The 22,755-nt window shown below is 37.1% G+C and overlaps 1 protein-coding gene across 1 annotated transcript in view; it reads right to left on the bottom strand.

The window, feature by feature from the left end:
• Positions 1-22,755, bottom strand: part of TTC29 (tetratricopeptide repeat domain 29) — a 267,121-nt gene that overhangs the window by 141,507 nt on the left and 102,859 nt on the right. Inside the window, exon 7 of the mRNA XM_061191617.1 lies at positions 6,494-6,585. Coding sequence (XP_061047600.1) covers positions 6,494-6,585 — 92 coding nt within the window. The remainder of the gene's footprint in view (positions 1-6,493; positions 6,586-22,755) is intronic.

Below are 22,755 nucleotides of genomic sequence, written 5' to 3'. Positions count from 1 at the left end.
ATCTATGATAAAAAACTCTCCAGAAAGTGGGCATAGAGGGAACCTACTTCAACATAATAAAGGCTGTATATGACAAACCCACAGCCAACATCATTCTCAGTGGTGAAAAACTGAAAGCATTTCCTCTAAGATCAGGAACAAGACAAGGTTGCCCACTCTCACCACTATTATTCAACACAGTTTTGGAAGTTTTAGCCATGGCATTCAGACAAATAAAAGAAATAAAAGGAATCCAAATCAGAAAAGAAGAAATAAAACTGTCACCGTTTGCAGATGACATCATACTATACATAGAGAATCATAAAGATGCTACCAGAAAAGTACTAGAGGTAATCAATGAATTTGGTAAAATAGCAGGATACAAAATTAATGCACAGTAATCTCTTGCATTTCTATACACTAACAATGAAATATCTGAAAGAGAAATTAGGGAAACACTCTCATTTACCATTGCAACAAAAAGAATAAAATACCTAGGAATAAACCTGCCTAAGGAGACAAAAGACCTGTATGCAGAAAACTATAAGACACTGATAAAAGAAATTAAAGATGATAGAAACAGATGGAGAGATATACCATGTTCTTGGATTGGAAGAATCAACACTGTGAAAATGACTCTACTACCCAAAGCAATCTACAGATTCAATGCAATCCCTATCAAACTATCAATGGCATTTTTCACAGAACTAGAACAAAAAATTGAATAATTTGCATGGAAACACAAAAGACCCCGAATAGCCAAAGCAATCTTGAGAAAGAAAAATGGAGCTGGAGGAATCAGGCTCCTGGACTTCAGACTATACTACAAAGCTACAGTAATCAAGACAGTATGGTACTGGCACAAAAACAGAAATATAGATCAATGGAACCAGATAGAAAGCCCAGAGATAAACCCACACACATGTGGTCGCCTTATCTATGATAAAGGAGACAAGAATATACAATGGAGAAAAGACAGCCTCTTCAATAAGTGGTGCTTGGAAAACTGGACAGGTACATGTAAAAGAATGACATTAGAACACTCCCTAACACCATACACAAAAATAAACTCAAAATGGATTAAATACCTAAATGTAAGGCCAGACACTATAAAACTCCTAGAGGAAATCATAGGCAGAATACTATGACATAAATCACAGCAAGATCCTTTTTGACCCAACTCCTAGAGAAATGGAAATAAAATCAAAAATAAACAAATATACCTAATGAAACTTAAAAGCTTTTGCACAGCAAAGGAAACCAGAGACAAGATGAAAAGACAACCCTCAGATGGGAGAAAATATTTGCAAATGAAGCAACTGACAAAGGATTAATCTTCAATACATACAAGCAGCTCATGCAGCTCAATATCAAAAAAACAAACAACCCAATCCAAAAATGCATGGCAGAGCTTAACAGACATTTCTCCAAAAAAGATAAACAGATTGCTAACAAACACATGAAAGGATGTTCAACATCACTAATCATTTGAGAAATGCAAATCAAAAGCACGATGAGGTACCACCTCACAGCAGTCAGAATGGCCATCATCAAAAAATCTACAAACAATAAATGCTGGAGAGGGTGTGGAGAAAAGGGAATCCTCTTGCACTGTAGCTGGGAATGTAAATTAATACAGCCACTCTGGAGAACAGTATGGAGCTTCCTTAGAAAATAAAAATAGAACTACCATATGACCCAGCAATCCCAGTACTGGGCATATACCCTGAGAAAACCATAATTTAAAAAGAGACATGTACCACAATGTTCATTGCAGCACTATTTGCAATAGCCTGGACATGGAAGCAACCTAAATGTCCACTGACATATGAATGGATAAAGAAGATGTGGCCCATATATACAATGGAATATTACTTAGCCATAAAAAGAAATGAAATTGAGTTATTTGTAGTGAGATGAATGGATCTAGAGTCTGTCATACAGAGTGAAGTAAGTCAGAAAAAGAAAAACAAATACCATATGCTAACACATATATATGGAATCTAAAAAAAACAATGGTTCTGATGCATCTAGGGGCAGGACAGGAATAAAGTCACAGAGGTAGAGAATGGACTTGAGGACAGGGGGAGGGGGAAGGGTAAGCTGGGACGAAGTGAGAGAGTGGCATGGACATATATACACTACCAAATGTAAAATAGATAGCTAGTGGGAAGCAGCCACATAGCACAGGGAGATCAGCTCGGTGCTTTGTGACCACCTAGAGGGGTGGGTTAGGGAGGGTGGGAGGGTGAAGCAAGAGGGAGGAGATATGGGGATATATGTATAGCTGATTCACTTTGTTATAAAGCAGAAACTAACACACCATTGTTAAGCAATTATACTCCAATAAAGATGTTAAAAAAAATATATAAAGCTTATCATGCTAGCAAAAAAAAAAGAAACAACAAAACAAAACAAATATCCTATGCTAACACATATATATGGAATCTAAAAAAAAAATGGTTTTGATGAACCAAGGGGCAGGACAAGGATGAAGATGCAGGCATAGAGAATGGACTTGAGGACATGGGGAGGGGGAAGGGTAAGCAGGGACGAAGTGACAGAGTAGCATTGACAATACACACTATCAAATGTAAAATAGATAGCTAGTGGGAAGCAGCTGCATAGCACAGGGAGATCAGCTCCACACTTTGTTAAGACCTAGAGGGGTGGGATAGGGAGGGTTGGAGGGATTAATAAGAGGGAGGGGGTATGGGGATATATGTATACATATAGCTGATTCACTTTGTTATACAGCAGAAATTAATACAACATTGTAAATCAATTATACTCCAATAAAAATGTTAAGAAAATAAAATAAAAGAAAATACTTAGGAATAAACCTATTCAAGGAGCTAAAAGACTTATATGCTGAGAACTATAAAAGATTGATAAAGTAAACTGAAGATGATAAGAAAGAAATGGAAAAGTAGCCCATGCTCTTAGATTGGAAGAATTAATATCATTAAAATGGCCATACTACCCAAAGCAATCTACAGATTTAATGTTATCCCTATCAAATTACCCATGACATTTTTCACAGAACTAGAACAAATAATCTTAAAATTTACGTGGAACCATAAAAGACCCAGAATTGCCAAAGCAATCCTGAGGTAAAAGAACAAAGCAGGAGGCATAACGCTCCCAGACTTCAGACAATACTACAAAGCTACAGTAATCGAAACAGTGTGGTATTGGCACAAAAACAGACATATGGATCAATGGAACAGAATAGAGAGCCCAGAAATAAACCCACACACCGACAGTCAATTAATCTTTCACAACGGAGGCAAGAATGTACAATGGAGAAAAGACAGTCTCCTCAGCAAGTGATGTTGGGAAAGTTGGACAGCCACATTTAAATTAGTGAAGTTAGAACACACTCTCACACCATACACAAAAATAAACTCAAAATGGCTTAAAGACTTAAATATAAGACATGACACCAAAAAACTCCTAGAAGAGAACATAGGTAAAACATTCTCTGACATAAATTCTAGAAATGTTATCTTAGATCAGCCTCCCAAGACAAAAGAAATAAAAGCAAAACTAAACACATGGGACCAAATTAAACTTATGAGCTTTTGCACAGTGAATGAAACCATAAACAAAATGAAGACAACCTATGGACTGCAAGAAAATATTTGCAAATGATGTGACCAATAAGGGCTTAATTTCCTAAATATACAAACAGCTCATACAACTCAACATCAAAAAAAACCAAGCAACCCAATCAAAAAATGGACAGAAGACCTAAATAGACATTTCTCCAAAGAAGACGTACAGATGGCCAATAGGCATGTGACAAGATGCTCAACTTTGCTAATTATTAGAGAAACTCAAATCAAAACTACAATCATCTCACACTGGTCAGACTGGCCATCATTAAAAAGTCTACAAATAATAAATGCTGGAGAGGGTGTGGAGAAAAGGGAACCCTCCTACACTGTTGGTGGGAATGTAAATTGGTGCAGCCACTGTGGAAAATAGTATGGAGGCTTCTCAAAAAACTAAAAATAGAACTACCATATGACCCAGCAATTCCACTCCTGGGTATATATCCGAAAAATACAAAAACACTAATTTGAAAAGATACACACACCCCAACGTTCATAGCAGCACTATTTACAATAACCAAGACATGGAAGCAACCTAAGTGTCTATCAACAGATGAATGGATAAAGAAAATGTGGTACATATACACAATGGAATATTACTCAGCCATAAAAAAGAATGAAATAATGCCATTTGCAGCAACATGGATGGACTTAGAGATTACCGTACTAGGTGAAGTAAGTCAGACAGAGAAAGACATATATCATATGATATCACTTATATATGGAATGTAAAATACGATACACATGGACTTATTTACAAAACAGAAACAGAGTCATAGACATAGAAAACAAACTTATGATTACCGAAGGGGAAGGGGAAGGAGGAATAAATTAGGAGTTTTGGATTAGCAGATATAAACCACTATATATAAAATAGATAAACAACAAGGTCCTACTATATATCACAGGGAACTATATTCAATATCCTATAATAATCCATAAAGGAAAAGAATATGAAAAAGAATATATATATATGTGTATATATATAACTGAATCACTTTGCTGTACACCAGAAAATAACACAACATTGTAAATTAACTACACTTCCATAAAAAAAATATATATATATGGATCCTTTTCCATACCTCAACCTAAAATAATACTTAAGCAACCAAATTAAAACATTTGATTATCTGTTGTTGTTGTTGCCAAGATACTTATTCAACTCTTCCCCTTAGCTTTCACAGTATAGAGCAAGAATTCAAATCTTGGAGTGGAAACTAAAATATTCCAGATGAGACCCCAGTTTAACAGGTGAGAAGTATTTTAAGATAACCTCAGGTCTCCAGAAGTTTCAAAAATAATTATAAAGACTATCAGTAACTGAAGGGGAAATCCAACACTTGTCTTGTCATGTGACATAATAAGTGCTCAGTACAGGTTTATGAAAGAAAACATTTTTCCCTGAAGTTTTCTCTCTCTAGCTAGATTGGAACACAATGTTATTTTGTAGAAATTATTTTATAAACATGTTGAGGGATGCATTTATTTAACTGTTTAGGCTTAGGCCAGGTCTGCTACTACAAAGCAAGACAAATCAATAATTTTCTACTGATTCTGGGCAGTGTTAACAGCAGAATCAAGTAATTAAATAATCAAAATGAGCTGGATAAAAGGGCACAGAGTTGGTGTGTTCCAAACAGACATTACATTGAATCCTTATACATCTCTTTTTCGTGTTCAAACATCTGCTTCTTTCCGGTGATTATTTGGAAAATAAAAGTTTAAGGGATAGCTGGGTTCATCATACAAAGGATGGTTATCAATCTTTATGTGGAGGGACCACAACACTCACAGGTTGCTTGCTTCACTCATGGCTGGCCCTGCCTTCCTTGAGTAAATGTCCATACTCTCCTTATAACTATGTCTGTCCCTTACTGTTCATCCAGAGATGACTGCAGTGCATTGTATTTTTTTTGTCGGGCATCTTACATTTTATTGGTGTTGGTGTTTTGATCTTTAATTAATCATTTATTTAATATTTAATGATTATTATATTGGAATGGTAATTACATAATGAAGATCCACTTTCAAGGCATTACACATTTTAAATGCCTTTGGAATAACAATTTTGCCTTTTAAAACACCACTTTGTATGTGTTTACAACTGAAATACAAATGGGAAGATTAGAATTTGACACAATCTACATTTATTATTATTATTATTGCTACTACTACTACTATAAAATTATTTAACAGCTATATCTTGGATATAAGGTAACATACCAAAAACCAAGGCCATAACTTTGATAACTTTTTTTATTCTTACTCTATCTTGGCTTAAATATAATGCAGTGATTAAATGGAGTACACAGCCATCACAATACAATAAGTGAAGGCTATATCATATATTTTCCATGAAAAAATTTGTATCACAAGTTGTTCATATATACTTTTGTTCAATTTTCTGTTTTAAAGGAAATATTGGGAATATTGGTTTTGCACCCAATTGTTTATCCAGATATGCTCAAAGGAGAGATGTCTTAATGGAAGAAGGACGATTGAAGCACAAAATGGAAACTTGCCTCAAAGAAGAGATCTGGAAATGTTACGGTGAACCACAGTTACTGAAGCGTACTGTGTATCTCTGTGCTCTCTGCCTTTTTAACCTGTGAGATGTGACCTGATTTTTCCTTCTCATTCAATCAAGGTCATCACTAAACTGCCAGAAAATCAAAAATAAAATAACATGAAAGAGGAAAAGACAAATAAGAGTTTAGGTGTGTATTTAAAAATACCACATTGGTTTAAAATAACTTACAATGAAAGGGTCACTTAAGAAGGGCACTGCTTAAAATTTAAGCAGGCAGTAATGGAAAGCGACAGACCTCAAACAATTTGTCTTTCACAGTTGAGTGAATTCACGGTGACAGCAAGACAAGGATGTGCTAACTTACCTCTGCAGGACCTTGGCTGTTGCTTCATAGGCTCTCCCCAGGCTGAGATCATCATCCAGGTCTGTAGAGATTTTACCATAAGTGTTAAGGACCTATGGGGGAAGAGGAATAGTTATTAAACATATAAAATGACCAGATTCACTGATGTTTCATTTCATAACAGAAAAGATTCAAATTAATATTTGTTTTTCACATCGCCATAAAATATTTTTTTGTTTATTAAAAATTCATGTTGGTTTGGTTTATTTTTATCTATAGTATAACTTGTTTTGCAGTGATCTCTTTGAGCCGTGACAGTGAAGTCTTACTTTTGTAAAAATAATTCTTTTCCTGAACAATCCAAAATCTTCCAATTGATATAACTTAGGGGTGAGTAAATAATTGAATGGTTTACAACATTATTTTCAAATATGGGACCACTATCTTAGGTAATATAAGGCAGATTATAATAGTCTACTAGGGTAGCTTAAATATCACTTTTCTTTCTATAAATAGCTGTTTGAAAAGCATGAATTTATGTGCCAGGCAATTTCTAAATCTATCATTTTATTAGAGGCATATCTCACAGTTTGTACACATATTCACTATACACTAAAAATATTTCTTACAAATGTACTTCATTACCAACAATCTCTTCAATAATCAAAAGATTACGGCTGCCACAGCCAAACGTATGATCTTAACACTAACATCATCTGCATGGTATAATTTTCCTTTTTATTCTTTTTCCCTTTCAAGGGCCAGAAGAAGGAAAATATGTAAAATAAAATCCCCTTTCCCTCTTCCTCCTTCATTGTTACTTGAACCAACCTATTACACACATGAAGACACAGGAAATCTCCAAAGACCTCTATGGAAATCCTTTTTGCTCATTTTCTAAGAAGAAATTAGCAAAAGTCATTTGATGGCGTTGAGAGGGAGAGTCAGCGTGCGGGAGGATGTACATCCATGCTGTGTGCTCGGCCTGAATTAGGCATCTTAGAAAGTTTGTGTATGAAAGGCGGTGTTGATATTCAGCTTTACTTTCTTAAGGTTAATATTTGGGAAATAACTTCAATGAGGCCACGTGATACCTCCTAATTTGTGTGTGTATGTGTGTCTGTGTGTGTGTGTGGTTTACAAGTGACTGCTTGACATAATACTGATATTAAAACTTACTGATACATATTGACCCAGTATTTTAATTCCTGTTAAACCTGCAAAGTTCATCATTTTGATTCTTCTTTTTAAGTCTCTTAGTAAGCCTTGTATAAACCTGAGACTATTCTTTTCACTCTGTTGTGCAAAACTGATTCACCTAGATTAAGTCTGATATGACTTGACATTGAGCTTTCTGCATTAAGGGGCAGAACCTCTGAATTTTGTGAATTTGTAAAAGACCTTATTAAATCCAAATATCAAAATATTTAGGAAGAGACTGTCAAGTGTCTCTTTTGGTTCACATATGTTTTATATGGCATTCTAGAAAGTTAAAGATTGAATATTATATATTTTGTGTCAAAAATAGTTCATTTTTCGGTAAATATTGTTACTGTGTGCCAATGTTGTGTTAGACCCTAGGAAATCTTAGAGAAGAGAGTATGCTTGCAAACCTTCAAGGCATTTATAGTCTAGTGGTACAGATGTTTGCACTGATGCAGCTGTGTGAATTAGCTGAAAACAGATTTCTCCAGGGCTTCAGCTGTGCTTATCCTGCACCACTCTCCCACACCCCTGGCCACCATGAACCCGGAAGCAGTACAGTAGCATCCGGAAGTACCCAACATTATCTTAGGGCTGTGACTCCTTGGACCGTGGTTAGGAGGGTAGTTTCCATGAGGAAACTTCTATAGAATCAAGGAGCAAATACCAGCTCAGACTGGGCTTCTGGTTTTGGCCTTGGACTTGATTCTATAGAAGCCTCCTCATGCAACCCGATGGGGTTTCCTGAAATGAACACCCACCTTAGAGTAAGAAGACTTGGATTCAAGACCTAATTCTACCACACCCAACACACCTGGCCCAAGAAATCTCCCTGAGAAGCTTTCCTCGAAGCAAAAAAGAAAACCTCCCTCTGAGAGTTGTAGTGAGGCTGCCGTGAGACGATACAGAGTGCTATTTGAACCTGGGATGAGAAGTTTCTGGGACTCTGTTAACCAGCCATCAATGAAGAGCTCCTGGAGAGTTCCTTCCTCAGAGTAAAGGCGACACATTTTATTTGTGACTTGAGAGAGTGCCTCTCTCAGCTTAAATGCTTTACCTAAAACCAGGAAATATATAGGCAGTGGGAAGAACATAGTTCATTACTGGCCCAATAGGGAAATAATCAATTACAGTGGACCCCCCCATATCCACAGGGGCTACATTCCCAGACCCACAGTGGATGCCTGAAACCTTGGACAGTACCGAACCCTATATATACTATGTTTTCTCCCGTACATACATACCTATGATAAAGTTTAATTTATAAATTAGGCACAGTAAGAGGCTAACAACTAATAATAACATAGAACAATCATAACGATATACTGTAATAAAAGTTATGTAAATGTGGTCACTCTCTCTCAAAATATCTTACAAATTTAATGTATTTTGCATCGTAACTAAGCACTTATCACACACTGTGGCTATAACTTGCTGTTTGAGGTGTGACAGCAAAACTAGCATGAATTTCTTTTTTCTTCTTCACAGTTTCACAGATAGAAGATTCGTTCTTACTGTAGATTTTACCAAACTCAGCATACAATTTTTTTTCTTTCCTTCCTAAGTTGAGAACTTTCACCTTTTTACTTAAAGGAAGAACTTTGGGCTCTTCTTTGGCATATCCAAATTGCCAGCATCACTCCCCTTGTACTTTCAGACCGTTATTAAGTAAAATAAGGGTTATCTGAACACAAGCATTATGATATCTCAACAATAACCCAATAACCTTGATGGCTACTAAGTGACTAATGGCCGGGATATGCTGGACAAGGGGATGTTTCACATCCGGGATGGATCAGGATGGAAGCCACAAGATTTCATCATGCTACTTAGAACACTGCACAATTTAAAACCTATTAATTGTTTATTTCTGGAAATTTCCATTTAATATTTTCAGACCTCGGTTGACCGTGGGTAACTGAAACTTCGGAAAGTGAAAACACAGGTAAGGCGGGACTACTGTTCATGAAGTCAATACTGAGAACCTTGAAAGTGCTATAGGGGAGCTCGTCTAAATCAAAGACAGGGCCTCTGCTCCTCAGGAATGTGAGCTCTGACTGGAGAGAGCCGACTCAGGTAAAATCATAAGGGGAACACAAGACAAAACTCAGCAGATTGGTTAATTGTGTAGTCCAACCTAAGGGAAGTAGGAAGGATAGTGTTAAAATAAAAAGGAAAAAAAATATAAAAGTAAGTGGAAAAATAACATGAGATTACAAATTGTGTAGAAAATAACTGTTGGTGGGAATGTAAATTGATTCTTTTTTGTAAATCCAAAAAAGAGAGGATATATGTATACATATAGCTGATTCACTTTGCTGTACAGCAGAAACTAACACTACATTGTAAAGCAACTGTCCCCCAATAAAAAACAAAAAACTAAAAATAGAGTTGCCATATGATCCAGCAATCCCACTCCTGGGCAAATATCCAGAAAAGAAAAAAAAACTCTAATTCAAAAAGATACGTGCACCCCAATGTGCATAGCAGCACTATTTACAATAGCCAAGATATAGAAGCAATCTAAATGTCCATCAACAGATGAGTGGATAAAGAAGATGTGGTACACATATACAATGGAATATTACTCAGCCATAAAAAAGAATGAAATAATGACATTTGTAGCAACATGAGTGGACCTAGAGATTATCAAACTAAGTGAAATAAGTCAGACAAAGACAAATATTATGTGATATCACTTATATGTGAAATCTAAAAAAATAATACAAAAGAATCTATATACAAAATAGAAACAGACTCACAGACATAGAAAACAAACTTATAGTTACCAAAGAGGAAAGGGAGGGATAAATTAGGAGTATGGGATTAACAGATACACACTACTATATATAAAATAGATAGGTGTAATAACCTATAATGGAAAATAATCTGAAAAAATATATAAAACTGAATCACTTTGCTATACACCTGAAACTAACAAAATATTGTAAGTCAACTATACTTCAATTTAAAAAAGCATGAATATTAAATATCTCAAAAAACCCAAATTGTGTAGAAAATAAAGATGTTTTATATTGACCTTATGGTAAATTATGTTACCTGCTTTTTAATTAAGGTATAATTTACAAATTAATAAATATTGATCAACTTGAATCATCAGACAAATAGGAATCTTCTTTACAAAGAATACTTCAAGTGAGAAAATACGGTGTGGAAATCTGAGGGATCCACTGTACTTGACTTAATACCCCTGTGGCATGCAATATGTTGGAAATAAATCCAGGGTGTGGAAGGTTAAATTCTGTCATTGCAAATCAGAGATAAGAGGAGAGAAAAAAAGAATCTCAGGTGCAAAATATTTTGATGAGTTCAAAATTCATTATATATCCTTAAATTTTATGGACAATGAACTTAATCAAACTTTGTCAAAAGACCAAGGAAAACACTGATTAAGCATGCTACTATGTCAATTTCAATGAGCATGATTACAAGATTACCAAAGTTGGAAAAGTCAGTTCATGTACCTAATAAAAATTGAGTGCTTTGTGGCCACTCAATCACATTGCTCCAATAATTTCCCTGAATAATGGAGATGAAGTTTTGAAAGCTATTTTACTAGAAGTTTTAAAGGCAATGGACTTTATCTTCCCACTGGAATAAAACTGATTAACTTGAAAAGATATTTTCAAATAAAATCCAGGTTCTTAAAATGAGATAATTTCTATTGGTTACCTAAAAGCGAAACCAGTAGAATACTTAACATAAAAAATGAGAGTGTGCAAAAGAATAATGCTGGCAATATGCTACAAGTTCTTTGAAGAATTGTTTGCTGTAAAATCAAATTTTAAGGATCATTAATTCATTTTGCTGCAATAGCCTTCAAGGGAACATTGGATTTAAGTCAAGATTGTCATCGGTCAAGTAAGTGAGTGGTGCATGTGTATATATTTATATATATATGGTGTGTTTACATAGATAGATATACATGAATATTAGACTATGTCTATATCTATATCTATATCTAGAGAGATTGAGAAAGAGAATAGAAAAGTAGCCTGGTCCCCCTGGAAGATTATAAGAATAAATTCTGTGCCTGAGCACCTTTAAGGCAGGAAACATAAGAACGCATTACTATGTCTAATAATATCAGACACCCAGTTGTTTTCTTTCTTCTACATCTTTAGGATTTCCAATGATCAGGGCACCTTGGAACAAAAGAAAATGAACGATCTGATATTGATGCCCCTTCTTGTCTTCCACTATTTTCCCATTCCTTACCCCGCCGCAGTTCCTCTCTTATAGTCCCTTTATTTTAGACATTAAAACAGAAGAAATACCAGAAATCCTGGCCCTCATATTTGCTTTCAAAACTGAAATTTACTTTAAGCCACTATGATGATGATCACTCCTGGCTTAATTTTCCCAAATTAGATGGAATTCTCTCCCCACCTCTCTGCCCAGCCAGCCATTATAAGAAAACACTGTCCCCTTCATTTGTTTTAAACCTTTTTTAATTTTAAGATAATTGTAGATTCACATGCAATTGTAAGAAACAATACAGAGCATGCTCATATATCCTTCAGCTAGCTTTTCCCAGTGGTTAAATCTTGTACAACTATAGTATATCACAACCAGGGAATTCACAATCCACCCACCTTATTTCACCAGTTTTACACACACTCGTGTCTGTGTGTGTGTGTGCACCCATGCATGCACATGTGGCATGTAAATTTTATGCCATTTCATCACATGTATATATCCACGTAACCACCACCACAGTCAAGATATAGAAAAGTTCTGTCACTACAATGATCTCTCATACTACCCTTTCTCAATTCATTTTTAATATGTTTGTTGCTTAGAAGAGAGAGAGATGGAAAAATTTTTTTTCCCTTTTCCTTAGGTTAAAGAAAGGTCTGCCTTGGGAAAAATTCTGAAATAACTTGGCATCTGACCTCTTCCCTTTTGGTACACCTCCCCTACCTTGTGTGTTTGTATCTCCCCAGGGAAATTTCCTCAGTTAAGTGACGGAAGAATAGTAGTTGATTAAACAAATTTATATTTTGGTATGAATGACTCAAAAATCATTAATCCTCCCAGAAGTTGTTTTAAAAAGAGGATGCTTTGTAGGTCCCAATTATTTCTTCTGGGAGGAGTGTTTTGCAGTCTAACAAAGGGAAATGAAACAATTCAGATAGTGTCTGGCAGGATAATTTGGGGCAAAGGTTATTAAAAAAAAGGCCAGCCTTGTCTTGAAATTCCACCTTATGATATGATCCCTTAAGCAGGTACTGACTTTTATAACCTCCTTTGGGGTCTACTTCTGCGCCTTCAGGTTTTCTAGACGCTCCACATGCTTTTCCACAATGTTCCTTATCACAGTGGTGTGGAAGAGATGAAAACAGGGAGGAGGGAAATGTGAAGCAGCAGATGTGAAAATCAGGCATTTGTAAGTCACCATTACCTGAAATGATAACTACATGCTATTTTTATTCCCTCTTGTTACCACTTTTTTCATAATGCTTAGCCTTTGGAACCAATGTATTATGCAAAGAACTCTTCCAGTACATTCCATTCCATCATTAGATGTGACTGCAGGATAAAATTACGTGTGTGTGTGTATATATATACACACACACACACACACACACATAATTTTTATGGCTGAGCAGTATTCCATTGTATATATACCACATCTTCATTACCCATTCATCTGTCAATGGACATTTAGGTTGCTTCCATGTCTTGGCTATTGTAAATAGTGCTGCTATGAACATTGGGGTACATGTATCTTTTTGAATTAGAGTTTTCATCTTTTCCAGATAGAGATACATCCCTACTCTTAAAGACCTTACTATCTAAGGCAGTAAGACATACAGACGCAGAAACTATATAGTGCTGTAAGCCTGCATAAAGAGCTAAAAAATTTTTTAACTCATTAAACAAATATTGAGTGTTTTCTATGGGCCAAGCTTTGTTCTAGGTGCTAATGATATAGCAGCGAATCCCTGGCCCCCATGCAGTCTATGTTGTATTTAGATGATGGGGAGATAATTTGTAATTAAATAAATAAATGAATAAATCTCAAATAGTAATAAGAGCAATGAAGAAAATACAACGGGGAAAGGCTTCCTATAGAAAGGGAAACAATCTGCATTTTAAAAGAATGATAGAATTGGGTCGTACTGAGGGGAGCTTAAGCCAAGGACTGGAGATGGGAATGGGTGATACAATGAGGAAAAAAAGCTTTCCCAGGTACATAGAAGCAACAATGACCAATAGAAAAGTTTGCTTTAAGGTTCCTGCATAGAATGTTTTTTCTAGTAACATCCACTAACTAATCACAGTTTTAACTGATGGTATGAAGTGACAAACTTTCAAGCTGCAATTTGTCTTTCTGATGACAAAGAAAAAATTTGACTATTGTTTTGAAGGTAAGGCAGGTCCTTCACTTTCATCCTTTATTCTACATGTACATAAAAGCAGTCTTTTGCAGGACATTTTTATTCATAGTTTTTGTCTTTTCTGCTTTCTAGGCAGCTCAACGTGTTTGGTGAAAAATGCCACATGTAAGATGGTGCAGTTGGCTGCCTTGTTTCCCATCATTCCAAGTTTTCCAAATTTTATGCAGTTATTCCCATGCCTAGGAAAAGGAGAGGAAATACTTTTATTTCTCCTTCAGGCATAGCACAGAGTATGAACAACTCAAACTAATACAGATCAGTGACATGAAGTTTAAATGGGTCTCTGTGCTCTGACTGGTGACCCAAACTGCCATTGTTTCTGTAGGAAAATAACCCATGGAAAATATCATATAATATAAGTTACAGCGTCTAGCCTATTTGAGCTGGAAATTTTGTAGTTTTTGAAAAATTTCAATAAACTCCAATTCTACTTTTATTTCATATTTTTGGTATATTTTTCTATATAAATTCCTTTCTCCACTTACTACCCTCCCCCCACTGCTCTCTTCCTTAGTTAATTTAATACTTGAAATCAGTAGGGACTCCTACTCTGAGGGCATAGACCAGGCTTTGGAAGGGCCTTATGGGAAAATTAATCAAATTTCCCTCTGGGTGTTCAAAGTTTCTCCAAATATCATAGGCTTTTGAGTCAGGCAGGTTCACTACCGAGCTGAGTGACATATGTCAAGTGATTTAATGTCTGTGAGTTTATTTCCTCGGGCATAAAATGAAAATGAATAAAGTCTACCTTGAAATGATGTTATAAGGTTCCACTAAGATGAGGTATTTAAAAGTACTTACCAAGGATTTGAATGAAGCAGCTGCTTAGTTTTCCCAAGTGCTTATCTAACCTATTGGTTCTCAGATGGGGGTGATTTTGCCTCCTGGGGATACTTGGGAATGTCTGGAGACATTTTAGGTTGTCATCATTGGGAGAAGCCAGGGATGCTGCCCAATAGCCTACAATTCACACAATATCCCCCCATAAAAAAGAATGATCCAGCTCCAAATGTGAATAGTGTTGCTGTTGAGAAATCCTCATGTAGCCTTTTCTTGAACAATTTTCCTGATGGGAAACTATCCTCTTGTGAGACTACTCAATCATTGAAGAGTTATGTGAAAAATCTATTGGTGAAGTGGAAGCAAAATCTGTAACTCTGCCTGCTAGCCAAGGTTGTGTTTTGTGGGACAAGATGAGTGCATCCTTCTTCCATGTGACAGCTCTTCCAATACTGAAAGATAGCTGTTTTTCCTCCTCAAAGCTTCCAAACTTATAGAGGCATCCAGGATGCTCTGAAACATGTGAGGATGAAACCCCAGAAGCTGCACTACATTTGAACGTTTTATTTCTAATTTTGTCTACAAGTCTAAGAGTTCTAGAAGAGTTTAAATAAAGCCACCTGGACCAAAATACATCTATAAAACCATAAGGGGCATCCATTGGACTTATCTGTAAATAAGAAGTTATGAGTCCATTGCCTAGGGTGTGTTTTTTATCTCTTTCTTCCTTGCCCACCATAAAAAGGCAGCAGAGCTAACACTTTGTTATACAATCCCTATACAAACCCCAAATTGTGCCATTTCATAACAAAGGTTCAGCACTGAGCTCAATACAGTGCATTACTTTGAGGAGGAAAAGGCAATGATACAGATTTATTCTTGTGCAATAAGAAATATAGAAATAAAAAAATCAAGTTTGCCATCTTGAGCTTGAAATCATTGTCAAATCTTATCGGAAATACATTTATTCTGATTTCTGGCAATCTAACCCCCTTTAGCCATTTCACAGTTGGTGAGCAGAAAGGATGTTTCTGCCTCATTTACAGCGTCTGAACATGATTCAGACAATCAACTGCAACATTAGTCAAAGAAATCAGTGGCTAACGATTTCTGACAAGTCCTGCAGTAACAGGCTGAGGACCAGACTGGGCTGCAACAGCATTCAGAGCATTTTACTAGAGCCAGGAATAGGCAGTGGGAGAAGATGATAAAAACAGGGGTAAACAGAACTGGTTTCCCATCACTTAAAGGCTCATACACTTTCTGCGAAGGCATAGTATCTGACATGCGATAAATACAGTAATCTTTTGCTACAAATATGTTATATTGAATGAACACTGAGGACAGTGAAGTGTGCAGCTCTGCAAACAATAACACAAGAAAGTAGTTATATATTTTGCATTCTGCTGAAACTATATCCTTAAGTTAGGAGTAGTCTTGCCTTGCTATTTACATTGATCATTTGGACAGTGTACTCTTTCTCCCTGAAATGCATTACTCATCATTTGGACTGTTTACATCACCTGACACATAAAGTGAGGGTTGAATAGTCCAGTGCAGAAAGAACTGAGTGTTAAAAGATATGAGCTCTCACTTCTCTTTTGCCATGAGCTCAGGGTGTGACCTTGCACAGGTCACTTGATTAACTTGAGCTTCAGTTTCGAAGTCTGAAAGATAAAGGGGCAGGACCAAATGATCTAGAATTCTCCCTTCCAAAAATGTGACTTTGATTTTATACTCTACATGGCTATATTTACTAATTGAAGATGTGCCCTAATTATTTTCAATCATTTATCTTTGGCTTTAAAATCCCTGATGAATTTATTTTATGTTTAAAAATACTTTTTAAAACACGAGAAACAAAATGATGAGTCATTTCATTCAGTTGAAATTTTATTTTCAGCCTTCCCCCTCATTTGAAAAAGCTTGCATATTCTTAATGAACTGCTTTAAAAAAATGTCCCTACCGTGGAACAGGTGATAACAAGGAGAGCTAAATCCACAAAGCTTTTGGTTCATATTAAATAGCAATTGTTACAAATGCAATGATCAGTGCTCTTCAAAAATAGCAATTTTTTTACAGCCTGAAATATTTTAAAATTTGATGAAAATTCAAGGTTATCCTTAAATTCATAAATTGAATTAGAATTGCTAGTTAATCTCTCACACAGTAGGAGTTTACATTGTATTTTCAAAAGCTATAAGGATAGAAATATATCTCAAAAATTTCTAAGAATTTTCTTTCAGCAAAAACTCTCTCTCTACACATTCAATATACAGATGACTCTCAAACCCCAAAACAATGAAATAGAATTCCACTTACAGTTAAAAACAAAGTTTCCTCAGTAGTAAATTGGAACATATTGCTTAATACTGCCATTTTCTAAATTGGTCATTATACTTGTATATTATGTTAACAAGGGACACATTCATGAAGAATTTCTATTCTAATTCTCAACTATTTTCTATACTTTGAATCAGAAAGCATGCAAACATTTATCCTGTGCAGCCCAATCGTGGTGTGAGTTATATTTACAGGTCCTTGAAAAGAAAATTTCCCTGCCCTTAATCTCCTGCAAGGGAAATCCATAGGAGGTTTTGCTTTATATTTTGTTAGAAGGCCCTTGCCCAAAGGCAGTCCAGTAATCTGTGCAGTGGTCTGACATGAAAATATTCAGTGGAAGAGTAGAGTGATTAGTTAGTTCAATCACGTTCTCTTAGGAAATCCAGACCCGTTGAGCAGTTGGTAATGGCAAAAGTGAGAAGGTGCTCAAAGACCACCCAGAGCGTGATCAAGTCCTGTCAACAGAGTGGGTCAGACTGACGGCTACTGCTGAGGAGATAATAGGGAAACTCAGCCCCTCTTCTCCCAGGGCTCCTCCAGTTCCCAGGAGTCTTTCAGTTTATGAAGCCCAACTGTCTGCTCATCCTGGGTACTCATGGGCCATGATCTCCCTCATGGCCACAGGAATCTTTGCAATCAATCCTCTTGCCTGAGGTAATCTGAATGAATCTCTTTCTTGCACCCAAAGAAAAAAACAGAGAAGTTTTAGCTCTAGAGAACCCTTTTATTCTGCCTTGAATCACAAGTTTCATCCTTGATACAAAAAGGAAGATTTAGGATATAGAAATCTTTTTTTTTTCACGAAAACCTAACTTGGTAGATATTGCCTTGCTCTGAACCAAAAAACCAAAATAAAGCCCCTAAAATCACACCGAAAAAACCCATTTGAACTTGAAATTCCAAATTGAACATTGACTTCATTCTCTATTGTACCCACTCATGCAATGCAAGCAATTGATTCTCTGGATTGAGAGTTATGAGGCAACAAAACCTGGGGGACAGTTTTTAAAAATTAGTTTAGCGTCTTAAAAAATATTATTTCAATTACACTTCTTATTCAAAAATCTTCAGTACTTGCCAAGAAAAAAAAAATAGGGCCTTCTAACAAAATATAAATATATTTTCAAGGGAGAAATAAAAGGGTTCTCTAGAGCTAAAGTGGCAAGTAAGTAACTTCAAGCCTTTTCCCCTTCCATGTTTGTCAGTGAAAGACAATACGGGTGGATTCCTTCTATGGCGAGAGACACAGGTTATATAAAATGATTAGAGATTTCATTGTCAGAAAAGATTTGGGGGAAAAAGGTTTGCATATTTTTTTAAACTAAGAAAGTTTCCAATTCCACTTGATTATGTTTATGGGAGGATGAAAAGTGAGTGTGACGAGTGATTCTATTACACCTATGATAACATTATCAGTAATTTCAGTTCTCTGTTACTTATGGAGACTAAAGATGGTGATGGCAAACGGAATCAAATGAAGTGCCAATCAAATCTAATTTGACCAAACATGTATTGTCACTTTGTCCATGCAGAAATGGCAACAATTATGGCTTGCTGGAATGGGCAGGACTCTGGGAACCTCCCTCTAGCCACATAGACCTCCCACTGTCAGGAATAAACTCAGTTCTCTCCACTTCCACGGCCCTCTGCCTGCATTGCTCTTTCTTATTTCACGCCCGGCTCCTCCGGTGCCTGTCCCGCACTCCCCAGGCCTCCACCACACCGACCACTTCTCTGTGCTGTTCCACCGCTTAGCAAAGCACCGCATGTCTCTGCTTAATAATATTTATCTCTCTCCAATTAGATCGTAGCTGCCACGAGATCAGGAACCATATGTGTTTTGCTCTCCATTGCACCCCTAGCTCCTAGTCTTACATTAACATAGAATATTGTTGAATGAATATGGTAGAGCTTTTGGAAGGTGCTGGTGGTAAAGTACCTGCAGAAGCATTAATGTGGATATAATGAGCTGTTGCATTACGTAATATACTATTATATATAACTATTTACTTGGCCTAAAGGAAATTAAGCTCATAAATCAAGTATTATATAATATTAATATATTACATAGAATGTATGTTAGAGCTTATTATATATTAATTATATTATATAATGTTTTGCATTATATCTCAATAAAGGAAAAAATATGGCACTTTAAGACTATGGTAAATGGAAAGTATGTGAACATTTTCAGTTAACAGCCATCCTAGAGAGCTCAAGTATCAGCAAACAAGCCAGAGTCCTAAAGGAAGACATAAATGACACTTTTGGGGGAGAGGCCGCGCCACGTGGCTTGCGGGATCTTAGTTCCGGGGCCACGGCAGTGAAAGTGTGGAGTCCTAACCACTGGACCTCCAGGGAAGTCCCTAAATGACATTTTAAAATGACATAAGAACCCCCCTATCTAAATGGGTGCCTGTTTCATCCAGTCACGTTCCCAGATAAATAGCTTTCCCCCATTACAAGCCCGTGTGGCATTACGCTCAGTGAGTACAGGCGCATCAGAGGTTGAAATTATGTTAGATTCGTCATGGCATCTTGAGGGGCAATTCTTCCTGTCTGTGGAAGAAACATAAAAGAGTTTTTTCCTCTCTTTTAATCTAGAATGGTGAGCAACTACAGTTTCTACCTTCACAAGCAACAAGTTAAGACGGAGAGGTGAACAGTGAAAAGCCACTAGCTCGGTGACACACCAAGCCCCTCAGCTTCTCCTGAAAAGGCCACTTAGCAATCTCCTCCCATTGGACCATTTTGCACAAAACGGTTTCGGGTTCCGCAGGGAAGGATCAAGGAGGGTTCTATACTAGCGAGTGACGATCTAGAAGGTTTTAATAAACACTAATCCTGTGAAAATTTCTATATTTCTGCATGAACCAATTACCACTAGGAGATTTGTCTTTCCCCTGGCGGTAAAGCCATCATCTATTCATAATCCCTCTTACTAGATTTCTTCCTCATTGAAGGCAGGATTCAATAAAATTTCATTTTGTTTCCCCCTTCTCAGAAATCCATAAAAGCCTTGAAAAACATTTTGAGCATATTGTGTCTGTACAATTTGATATCCTTTCCACCACAGGCCATTATTCTGGTAAACTCGGTAAACCCTAATTTAGGTCCACGATGTAATTAATGCTTTCCTAACTGGCTGCGCGAAAATGTTTCTTTAAAATAAAACATGGTAGGAAAGTCTTCCTCTGAAGGCTTGCACACAGAGGAAGCTTCATCTATTACCCTTTCACCATGATAGACGAGACAAGAAAACAATTTATGAGTCATTTCCATTCTGACAGATGTGACAATGACGGGAAATGCGAAGCCTGCCAAGAGCTTTTATCAAGTAGGTTATAACGACGAGTAATAAGTGTAAATAATAAATCGCTGGAATCTTAGGGGAAATGCTGGCAATATGAAACGGTTTGGGGTACTTCGGATGGGGCTCTGCTTCTCTTGGAATTCCCTGCCTTCCCAGTAGAGTTTTGGCCTGACAATAAACAACAGTTTAGTACTTTATCTAATCCTTGCCAGGAGGTGAGTTCAACAGCAAGCTTTTGCAGATGTTCACATCCAATAATCTATCCATAATTGATGAAACAGGGAGGTCAGATGTAATGGCTGCTACTATTCCAGCAACAAATAAATGGTTATTGACAAAACAAGCCAGCGTGGCACAGAGCGCGGAGCAGTGACAGGCGGGCGACAGGGCTGAGCAGAGGCAGGGAGGACGCCAGGATTCCTCAGCAAGCCGAGAGGCAGGAGGGCCACGCTGACACACAAGCAGATGGAGGGGACTTGAAAAGGAAAAGGGAGGTTGCTGAAGTACACACACACACAAAAAAAGGGAGACATTTGGAGGCAGAGAAGAAAAGGATGGTGGCCCAGGGTAAGGCTGGGGACCCAGGTAAGTACAAATGCGTGCGGTTCAGAAATACCTTTGAATGCGTGCACCGTGATGCAGCCGTCTGATGGCTGCTTTCATCACTGGCGTGTCTTTGCTCACATCGCTGGCTGTCACACTGTGCCGCCCAGGTGACTCTACCACCAAAGTGTATGCATGGGATGCTTTGGTGTCCAAACCTCCCACTGAGGGATATTCATCGACATTCCATTTAACACTGCAGATACCGGTTTTTCTTCCGTATATATTAAAAAAATTCTAGGAAGATCATGTGTGCAATTTAAACCATATTTTTAGATAAGCCAAAGATGCATAATTTTGTGGCTGGAAAATTTCTCAAGACTGAGACTAACCCTGAAATACATGCTGCTTAAAATCAAATTTACCGCAAAGGAATGGGAGTGGAAGGCAAAGTTTTCTTTAATAATGAAAAACAAACATGGCACTCTAGTCACCTCAACCTAGGCAAAGAGTATAAGAAATGCATTAATCGAGTATACTTTTATTGACTGAATAAAATTCAAGATAGTTAAACATAAATAAACAGCTGAAATCCTACATTTCTATTCCAGTGCTAAAAAACAATGTTCTTTTTACACAGTTTACTATGTAATATTATAAGATGAAGAATGGTAGAGTGAAATGGTAGTTATTATTGCTATAGGTAGTCCTAAAGAGGCTTGGGACAGAGATGTTTGAAATATTAATATTCTGAAAATCACTTAAATCAATTGAACACTCTTTAGTGGTTTATTTAGAAGTGTGATTTATTTTATACTTTGCAACCAATGCCTTTGATCAGCTCTGAAATAACATATGAGCTGAAAATAAAATGGTAAAACAAATTGCTGCTTACATTCTATAGTAAGCTTTAGGCTTTATAGGCTAAACTAGAAAATTTCCATTATATTTGGCATTTTCAAATTATTTATCAATACTTAGAAACGGAGAATTATAGAGCCGGAAAGATCATTTCTGTAATAACGTGCTAGTCATTCTGCTCCCTGAGCTCTGCCGTCTGCCCTGCTGGGGGTCCCCCCAGTTAGCAACTTCGACCTACCCCAGTTCCCAGGACCATCTCTGCCCCTGGTCTACCAGGGCAGAAGCTTGGTATCACATTAGTTTGCCGCAGATTATATTCTGATTTTAACCTTTGTTAAAAGTGACCAGGCTCGGGCTTCCCTGGTGGCACAGTGGTTAAGAATCCACCTGCCAATGCAGGGGACAAGGGTTCAAGTCCTGGTCTGGGAAGATCCCACATGCCACGGAGCAACTAAGCCCATGTGCCACAACTACCAAGCCTGCGCTCCAGAGCCTGCCAGCCACAACTACTGAGCCCACGTGCCACAACTACTGAGCCCGCATGCCTAGAGCGCATGCTTGGCAACAAGAGAAGCCACCGCAATGAGAAGCCCGCGCACCGCAGCAAAGAGTAGCCCCTGCTCACCGCAACTAGAGAAAGCCCGTGTGCAGCAACGAAGACCCAATGCAGCCAAAAATAAATAAATAAAATAAATAAATAAATAAAAGAAAAGTGACCAGGCTCTTGCTGGGTGCCTTGAGACCAAGGCCCCAACATGTATCCCAGCATTTGGAGCTGCATCCCTGTCTTATTCTTCTTGCTTGAATCTCTGTC

The sequence above is a fragment of the Eubalaena glacialis genome, chromosome 5 (assembly GCF_028564815.1).
Source record: "Eubalaena glacialis isolate mEubGla1 chromosome 5, mEubGla1.1.hap2.+ XY, whole genome shotgun sequence".
NCBI classification, from domain to species: domain Eukaryota; kingdom Metazoa; phylum Chordata; class Mammalia; order Artiodactyla; family Balaenidae; genus Eubalaena; species Eubalaena glacialis.
Note: the sequence above shows the minus strand (reverse complement) of the source record. Positions and strands in the feature narration are given on the sequence as shown.